Consider the following 10,256-nt stretch of genomic DNA (forward strand, 5'->3'; position numbering starts at 1 on the left):
TTGCAGTCTGTAAGAGTAGGTGGTATGTAGCCTGTAGAGCATCTTGAATTCAGTTTTTAAATTTTAATGTTTCTTTTGTTGTCACTGAAGCCATTCAGATTGTTTTTGAGCAAGGAACTAAGTCACACTATGTGTTTCAGAAAGTGGTAGATGATAATTGGACAGGTTGGAGGTAGAAAGTAAAGAGGTTAGCTTGGAGGCTATTGAAATGGTCTTATGTGGGGTTAACCAAATGTTAGACTGGTATGTAGTGTTAAGAATGTAAAAGAAAGGGAGAAATTTTAAAAGTGTTTAGAAAATTAAATCAAGGGGATATTTGATCAAATTGGGCAAAACTGCCCATTTGAAGAATCCTTTTTTTATTTTTATTTTTTTTTGCAAGGCAACTCTTCATTGACTTCACAGATGGCAAGGACCCTGTCATCTTACAATTCCTAATTTTTTTTATTTTTTTTATGCCTACAGCACCTGGTCTTCCTAGGTGGTCTCCTATCCAAGTACTAACCAGGCCTGATCTTGCTTAGCTTCCGCAATCAGACGGGATCAGGCTTGTTCAGGGTGGCATGGCCGTAGACTCCTAAAATTTTTAATTGGGGTCACTAAGCTAGGTAACTCCCCATTAATAGTAATAGAAAACTATGAACTCAAAAATTTTAGCATAGTTAGTTAAAAATAAGTTTTTATTACTGAATAAACCAAGAAGTCAGAGGAACACTAGGCTGATAAATTGGAACTCCAAAATAAATCTTGAAATTATGTACTTCTGAAATAAACTCATTAAATCTACTGGCGATTTTAATGTTGTATAACCTCATTGAAATATATTATTAGAAGGACAGATTCTGGTTAGGTGCCATGGTTCAGATAAACATGTATCTTTGCAGTATTGGAAAATAAGGGTTATATCTATTATTCATTATTCTAGCTGAACTTTTGCAATTCTTTTTGCATAAGATCTACTAACTCTCTCTTAGTATATTACTGTTTATGCATTTATTCTGTTCATATTGTTTTCCTGAACATATAGAGACTTAGACTGGAATATTTTTTGTTAGAATTTTCAGCTCTTGAAAATGAATAAATATTTATTCAAGTGGTTTTTTTTCCTTAAAAAAAAAATACAGCTTTGGTTAAACATTAATAGATGTCCAAAATTAATATATAGTCACTACCTTTACACGAAGTTTAGTCTGTGAGGGAAGATGAATATCCAAACAGAGAACTATGAACAATATCTTAGAGAGTAAAAAGAAAATAATCTTCACTTTAATCCGATTACGTATGATATTTTGGTGAAAATAGAAATTGGTCTGAGCTTTGCCAAACTTTGAATTATATTTCAGTGGTGTAGTGAATATTTAATTCCCTTAAGTCAATCTCTAAATGTATAACGTTACCCTTCTTTTTGGTTAGACCTGGTACCTTAAATATACAACTATGGAGTTTAAAAATACACATATATACCTGCATTTAATCATGATTCACTTGCAAAATTTTATGTAAAGTATAATTCCATATTTATACTAGAGTGGTGCAACAAGTTTAGTGTGTTTTTTTCTCATGTATAAACTAGGTGGAGGTTTTTGACCTGCTTTTTGTTACTAATGAAAGCAATTCTCAAAGGACCTACATAGTACATTGCCAAGACTGTGCACGAAAAACAAGTGGAAATTTGGATAATTTTGTGGTGCTAGAACAGTACAAAATGGAGGACCTGATGCAAATCTATGACCAGTTTATATTAGTAAGTGAAATCAACATGTGAATACATAGCTGATTGTGAAACAGCAATGTTTGTTTTTGCTACTTGATAAATAGAAATTAGTAAGATATTTAAGTTTTTCATCGAATAAGAAATATTTCCATACTCTTGTACTTTGAAACAATTTATCGGTAATAAATTGATACGTACTACTATATTTTCATTTCGCAAAAGAATCAAAATGTTTTTAATAATGTACTTGTGTTTTTAAAATCAGTTGCATTTATTTAAAACCTAATCCTTGCTGTAAGTATGAAGCTTATGGAGACTTTCGATGGTACTTATTTGGGTGTTATAATAAATAGGATGCATGAATTAAATTCACAATTCTGTGAATTCTGTGGTTTTCAATTTCAATGATAAGTTACTTGATAGCATTTACCTCTGTCTTTGAATGGCTTTGTGTTTAGAAACTCAATAGTTATTCATGATTAGTTGATACTGTTCTTTTGTTGTAAATTTTGAAATTGTCAGGCATTTTTAATTGAATAATTCTCAAGATTCCTTGAAAACATTTATGAACTTTATAATCTAGCTGAGAAATGTTCATAAGCCAATCACTAATAATTTTAAATATAGTGTTCTATAAGAATTTTCAGCTGCATGATGAAGTACAGGAAAATGGGATTAATGACTTACAGCACTTAGGAAACTGGTACCAATGGAGATAAGAGCACATTACACAGCAGGCTGCTGAACTTTGTTGCGATTTAGTGTTTCTTTCTCACTTTATAAGTAGATGGTATGTTGTTTATAGCCATAAGCTAGAGAACACTGGTAGGAATGAATATATCAAAACAATTAATATACCTTATTTTTAATTTTAGGCTCCTTCATTATCATCCTCTTCCTGATATTTTCCACGAATATTAAATGACACCTTTTCTGCTCTTCAAGAAAGTTTTGCACCGTTTTTTTGTAGCTATTCATAAAAGTGCTGACTAAAAACTGTATCTATGCAACCTTCCAAAAATAGAGAGTCATCCAGCTTGGACGTAGGAGAGCACTGATCTACTCCACAACTCTCAAAACCAGATCCAGCTGTACTTAATAAATACATGTTTCTGTTTCATGATATCTGAGAGAACTGGCAACACACTACTTACTGACTTGAATACAACTTTTTTCGTTTATTTCTGGACTAATAAATTAGTTTTCATCTATATTTTACCCTTTTAGAATTTTACTGGGGGAAAAATACTGTCCTAGATGTTTATTTGCTTGGTAAGATAGTTAATAATGTTTAAATGTTTAAATGTTCGATCAGCTTTTTTTGTGTGTGTGAAAAATTAGATGAGATAGTTTATTACAGCTTTAGGTTTTTCTGTATTGTTTTGAGACCACAATAGTTATACTTTTGGTTCCAAATGAAACTTAAAACTTTAATAGCCAAGAGACAAAGATAATGGATTACACATAGGGTAAGGAATAAACTTCAGATTTGTGATTTTTGTTTTTAATCTTGATAGAGATTTATGGTATTTATGAATACATATTTATTGCTTGAAAATATTTGTGAATGGAATGTTGTTTATTTTTTTCAAGATTTACCTGCTATTAAATATTAAGGAGTTCTGTCATTTTAAACACTACTCCTTTTACATTTTCTATGTGTAAATAAAACTACTTAGCATTGTACAGAAATTTTATTAAAATTGTTAAATGTTTAAACTTTTCCCCTGTTTGAGTTTTAGAAAGACTTTCTGTAAAGATGCAGTTTTTGTTATTTTCAAATCTGGTTATATATATATTTTTTACATATACATTTATATTTACACACATACATAACATAGAAATGTCTATATTGTAGTATAAAGGTAAAACTTTAAATTTTCACATTGTAGTTTTTGATGCCTACTATAAATTATTGCTTACAAAGATAGGACTATTTTTAAAATGTCTTTCTGTTCAGCTTAAGTTGCAATTATTGCAGTGAGAGCCAATAAATGATTACTACAAAACATAGAAAATATGATGAGTTAAGAGTTTAAAGGGAACACTACATAGCTTTGATAAATCTTGTTTATCATATGTTCATTAAGGAAAAGAGATTTAGAATGAGAGATTCCCTAGGGAACAATATAGTGACTTTTTTTAAATTAAATAATTTGAAATTTTAAACTTTTTTGTTTATACAACATAGTTAGGGAAGGGAAGGCATATTCAAATTCTGTGTCACTGATAAATTTTAACAAATTCTATGAAGGCTTTTATTTCATATGAACAAATTACTTTAACGTTAGCTCTCATTCTACATTAGCATCTCTGCTTTTTGAAGAATTTTGCCTGTATTCTGATTTTATGTTGTTGTTCTAAGAATTTTCCAGAGAGCTTTGGTAGAGTTCTATAAATTAAGTTATGGAAATGTAAAAAGAATTTGTAATTATATCTGGTGAAATGACTTGATTCTTTTAATGAAGTACTCTTTTCAAACAATTTTATATTGTTCTGGCTTCCTAGAAATAGTTGGTGTTTTTTTTTTTTAATTTGATGGCATTGATTAATAAAATTATGTAGGTTTCAAGTATACAGTTTAATAATATATCATATGTATCATTGTATGTTTACCACGCAAACTTAGTTCTACTTCCATTGCCTCATATTTGACTCCCTTTACTCTTCCTTTCCCCTCCTATACTTTCCCTCTGGAAACCACTAGACTGTTTTTTTGTGATAATGTGGCTGGATCTTGAGATTATGCTAAGCAAATATGACATAAAAAGTTGAGACTCTTATGATTTCACTCACTTGTGGGATATAAAACTGAAAGCCACAAAAAAAGAAAATAGAAATAATTTAAAGATAAAAATCCTAAAGATATCTTATTAAAGTAGGTAATAATTTTTTAAGAATTAAAATCTTTACAGTATCATGTATATACAATTTAGAAGAAAATACTTGCAATTCTTTTTTTGTTAAATGGAGAAAGTACAATTATGTGGCAAATAATGTTTTAGTCAATGAGAGTGTATATAAAACAGTGGTCTCATTAGATTAAAATGGAGCTGAAATTTTTCTGTCACCTAGTGAGATCATAGTTCTCATAATTTCATAGCACAGCACATTACATGTTTTGAGTGACGCTTATAATGCTGGTGTGCAGTGTTTATAAAGTATACGTAGGTACAGTATGTCCTAGGCCTTCACGTTTGCTCACCACTGACCCACCCGGAGAGCACCTTCCAGTCATGCAGTCTCCATTCATGCATGGTAAGTGCCCTATATGAGTGTGTTATTTTAAATCTTTTATATCATTTTTACTGTACTTTTTCTATGTTTAAGTGTTTATATTACTATTGTGCTGCAAGTGCCTAAAGTATTCAGTACTGTAACATGCTGTAAGGATTTGTTGCCCAGGAGCAATAGGCTTTACAGTCTAGTTGTGTACTAGGGAACGCTCATACCCTGCTGGTGGGACTGCAAATTGTTACAGTCACTATGGAAAACAGTATGGAGGTTCCTCAAAAACTAAGAATTGATCTACCATATGATCCAGCAATCCCTTTAGTGGATATTTACCCCAAAGACTTGAAAACCCATATCCAAAAAGATATTTGCACACCAATGTTCATAGTAGCATTAGTCACAGTGGCCAGGACATGGAAGCAACCGAAGTGTCCTGCAATATACATTATTGGCTAAAGAAGTGATGGTACATACATACAATGGAATAAGAAGAAGAGATGAAATACTGCCATTTGCGACAAAATGGGTGGATTGTGATTTTATGCTAAATGAAATATGTCAGCCAGAAAAAGTTAAGAAGCATATGATTTTATTTGTGGGATATAAAACTTGAAAGCATAAAACTGAAATAACAATACAAGTAGAGATTTCTGAACACGGAACAGTTTAGTGGTTACCAGAGGGAAGCAAGGAGGGAGCTTTTAACAAAAGAATTCAAAAGGGACAGAACACATGATTATAATTCATCTGTAGAACATCTTAATAGTTTATGTCTGTTCAGAAAAGAACAGATGGACATTTCTGTCTTTAAATTAGTAGTGGCTTGGACTGGAAGTTAGTGAAACTTGAACTTGGGAGTTAGTCCAACAAAGGAGAGAGGACTAAGTTTATTCTTTGAAACAGCATCACAATAAAGAAATGAGAGCAAAGGAGAAACAAATTAAAAGAACAGTAAGGAGTAATGTTCATCAAAACACAACTTACTGGAAAAATATCCACATTGTCCTGAAAGATTTTTTTTAAAAAAATAGTATGGCAAATGATAGCAAGAGCAGCTTTAGTGAAATAAAGGGTGTAGACTAATTTCTATGGTAAGGGAAACACTGAATCTGAGAGGTATCATCTGTATCAAGAAAACCCTTCCCCCCACTCCCCGAAACACAAGATTTTCTTGATTTGGGGCATATACTAGTCATTACCAAACATTGGCCTAGAGTGATAGAGTAATATTAGTGTTTTATTATTTGAAACGACTAACATGACCTTTTTATTTGCAAGTACCTTTTGATTCACTGAAGTATGACTTAGGGAAATTTACCTTTTATTGTGCACTATGAATAGCATATGCAAAGGCCTTTCCATACATTTGCGTACTTAACACTTAGTGATCATTGGAGGTAGACACTATTTCGTCTTCATTTTACACATTAAGGGACAGAGAAGTAAGAATGCAGATTCTGGCTGACTTCTGACTAAGCGTTAGTTCCACAAAATGAAAATTGTAAATGCTAATGCTTACAAGGACTTAGTGTTTGAGGAATCTTCATTATGTTGACCTTGAACTTGCTAGCCTATCATTAGAGTAATCCTGTAAATTTTGCTTCAGTAAAGTTTCATTTTTCTATAATTGGAGATTCACATGCAATTCTAAGTCTAATACAAAGCTCCTATCTACCCTTTACCAACTTTTCAAAGTAACATCCTGCAAAACTAAGTGTAATATATCTAAGATAGAAACATTGATACAGAATTTTTCTTCACCACTTAATCCCTGATGTTTGCCTTTTATATATGCTCTTTACCTGTTCCTTAAACCTGGCAACATTGTTCTCTATTCCTATAGATTAGTCATTTTAAGAACGTTTTGTAAAGGAAATCACAGTATGTCACCTTTTGTGAAGGGCCACATGTATACATATACTACAGTCCTTAGGGTTATATCCAGCTTGTTAATTGTCAGATTTTTTATTCTTGAGTGGTGGTAGATGATATGTATACCCCATAATTTTATTTAGCCCTTCACCAGTAAAGAACATCTGTGTTTACCATTTGAGATGATTGTAAGTCAAGCTAATGATGTCATGCACAGCTTTCTCTGGTCATAGAATTTTATTTCTCTGGGATAAATGTTCAAGAGGTCATTTGCTGGGTTGTTTAGTAGTTGCATATTTTAAAAAGTTTTCAGGAGTATATCATTTTACATTGTTTTAAGTATGATAGCTTGTTTAAGGTTAACAAATACTTTCAACATCTGATTTATTTTGATATCTCCTGATGAATATTTCAATTTTATAATTTTAATCTTTTAAGACAGTGCTGTTGATTATTTTCAGTGCAGCCTGATGATTGAGTGTATATCTTAGCTTCTTCCTGGGTGCCTCTGACACCACCCAACAAAACAAGAGATTTGACTCAAACTAGTTATACTCAAACTAATGGGGTGAAATTCACCACCTATTTTGTCCCCATTGGATGTGGATGCCAGCCGGGTTGGTTGATCTTCATTTTGCCTCTTTGGTACTGTAATTAGCAAAAGTTGACCAAGGTAAAATTGAAATTCAGAGGCTCATTTCACAACTGGACATCAACAGGGGTTTGAGGAATAGAAATGATTTTCTTGGGCTACCTGGGAGGTATTATTCAGCTTAAACTGTACTCAATATAGACTTATGTTTTTTGGAAGACACTTGGGGAGGAGTAATATTTACCTCCTCTAAGCCTTATATTACTAGGATTTTTTCACCTTTTGGCAAAATAATTAATTGGAACAGTCATGCTTAAAATATTAGGATGATAAATAAGGTGAAGATGCATGCAGTGAAGAATAATGGGAAATACTATTTTTAATATTAATAGATACTGTATTTTTCCTATCAAATAACTAATTTAAAAACAAAATATTTAGAATATTCTATATATAGTTTGCATTACATAAACTTTGGCCTATCTACCACTGACATATTTCAAGGTAGAATCTACTTGGCAAAACAGAAAAATTTAGAAGAGTTCTCATGGTTTTTAAATCTATTATCCCTCCCTACATCTCTATTTCTTCATCATACAACTTTTCTTTTTCTTTCCTTCATTTCTTTTTAGCATTCTGATTTTCTGGCACCTCAAGATGTCCCAGTTTTAGTTTATGTTTTCTCTGCTTATATTCTTTATTTCATTAATTTCCTACCCTATCCTAAATCAATCATTTCTCAGTGAACTCTGGAAGTTTAATAGGCAATGATATTTATAAACCAAGATATAAATGTGGATATTTTAATTACGCTTGGGTGCTATTTCTTCCAGATCCTTTCATTAAACAGAACTAAAATAGCTTGAATTATCTTTTAAAATTCTCGTTTACATATGATTATAAAATACTTATGCCCGCGTAAGAAGCAGATTACAGTATTATTTTTTGTTTGCAGTATTCAAAGTACTGTTTTCAAAGTTACTTAGAATAGTTCATTGTTGCCTAATCCATTTGATATGTTCATTTATATTTTGATTCATTTTTTATTGTTTATATTCTATTTTGGGTACCCCTAACATCATAGTGTATAGGCATAACATGTTTTACTGTACTTTACAGATGTGTTTTTTACACATGCAGGATGTGGCAACCCTGCATCAAGCAAGTCTGTCAATGCCATCTTTCCATCAGCATTTGCTCACTTCATGTCTGTGTCACGTTTTTATAATTCTTGCAGTGTTTCAAACATTTTTATTATCGTTTGTTCTGGTGCTCTCTAAACTCTGGAGAATCTATTATAATTGCTAGGGGCACCAACAAATATGGCAACATAAGTCAACAAAATTGATACATGTTTGTCCTCTGACTGCTCCACCAACTGGCCATCCCTTCATTTCTCTTCCTCTTCTAAGGCCTCCCTGTTCCCTAAGACACAAAAATTTAAATTAGGTCTGTTAAACACCTTACAATGGTCTCAAAGAGTTCAAGTGAAAGAGTCAGTTGATGTGGCAAACTGCATTGTTATCTTAAGAAATTGCCGCAGCCAAGTCACCCTTGACCACCCACTACCCTGATCACTCAACAGCCATCAACACTGTCACTAAATGATTATGACTCTCTGGAGGCTCAGATAATAGCATTTTTCAGCAAGAAAAGTATTTTTACATTAAGGTGTGTACATCTTTTTAGATCTGATGCTATTGTATACTTTATAATAGATTATAGTATAGTGTGAACGTATGTGCACAGAGAAACCAAAAAAATTGTGACTCACTTTATGCGACATTTGCTGTATTGTGGTGGACTAGAACCAAACACACTATGTCTTTAGAACCAAACTGACAATATCTTTGAGGTAAGCCTGTATTTTAATTTTACCGCTAGGAATGGGAAGTGCTGTTACTCTTGCAAAATTTGTAGAAAAATAATGTTCTCTTAACTAAATATCAAGTTATATTTTGAACATTTAAAATTTTTCTTAGGACATATTTTTAATCTTACGAATTTTCTGTTCACATAATTCTGCCCCTTCCCCTTTGGGGGGGTCAGATTTGGTCTTTTGCCTATTCATTTGTTAATTCTTTACAAATTAGTTTTGTAGCATATGTTTTGAATATTTTTTCCCAGTATCTAAGTTTTCGACTTTGTTGATAGTTTTGTTTTGCTATACAAATTTATTTTTTAAATATAGGCACATTTGTCGATCTATTATTGCTTTCCAGTTTTCAAATATGGCCCACAGCTCACTTGTCTTGTTTTGTGAAACCTTTGATATGTACAGGACAGTGCTCGACCTATCATGGCTACAAGTGTGAGCCTCCAGGTTCTGGGCCCCAAGGTGGGAAGTCTGTCATGTTTTACCTCATTTGCTCTGGGATGGCCACCCACTGACCACCTTAGACTAGTCATTTCACCAGCTCAAATACTACTGTTGAAAGCTGCTTGCTACTTGGTGCTATACACCAGTCAGCACCATCTGCACCTACAATAAATCTGTCACCCATAGCTTTCATAAAGTAAATGAGTTCCTCAGAAAAAAATGAAGCAGAAAATAATCCTCAAGTCATATTTTCTTGATGTTTCAGTCATAAATGGCAGTTGAATTTTGTCAAAGTTTTTTTCTCAACATTTTTAGAAATTATATATTTTCTTCTATAGAACTCAATAGAAAGTATATTAATAAATTTCCTAATATTGAAACAACCTTTTTCTAGAATAAATTTGATCTTTACATTTCTTGTCATGTTGGATTAGGTTTGCTAATGTAACATGTTATTGAAATAATCTCAGACTCTCAAGAAAGTATAAAATCAGTATATGTTATCCCATGACCTTTCAACCAAC

The 10,256-nt window shown here is 32.2% G+C and overlaps 1 protein-coding gene and 1 pseudogene across 9 annotated transcripts in view; one reads left to right on the forward strand and one right to left on the reverse strand.

Moving 5' to 3' along the window:
- Positions 1-3,274, forward strand: part of LOC107502042 (lysine-specific demethylase 6A) — a 185,351-nt gene extending 182,077 nt beyond the window's left edge. For all 9 annotated transcript variants that reach the window (XM_036235679.1, XM_036235681.1, XM_036235678.1 and 6 more), the window contains 2 exons: positions 1,574-1,744; positions 2,590-3,274. In XM_036235679.1, the coding sequence (XP_036091572.1) occupies positions 1,574-1,744; positions 2,590-2,616 (198 nt within the window). In that variant the 3' untranslated portion in view covers positions 2,617-3,274. The remainder of the gene's footprint in view (positions 1-1,573; positions 1,745-2,589) is intronic.
- LOC118613560 lies at positions 457-575 on the reverse strand (annotated as a pseudogene).
- Positions 3,275-10,256: the final 6,982 nt, after the last annotated feature.

Source organism: Rousettus aegyptiacus, unplaced genomic scaffold (genome assembly GCF_014176215.1).
Source record: "Rousettus aegyptiacus isolate mRouAeg1 unplaced genomic scaffold, mRouAeg1.p scaffold_m13_p_19, whole genome shotgun sequence".
Classification (NCBI taxonomy): Eukaryota; Metazoa; Chordata; class Mammalia; order Chiroptera; family Pteropodidae; genus Rousettus; species Rousettus aegyptiacus.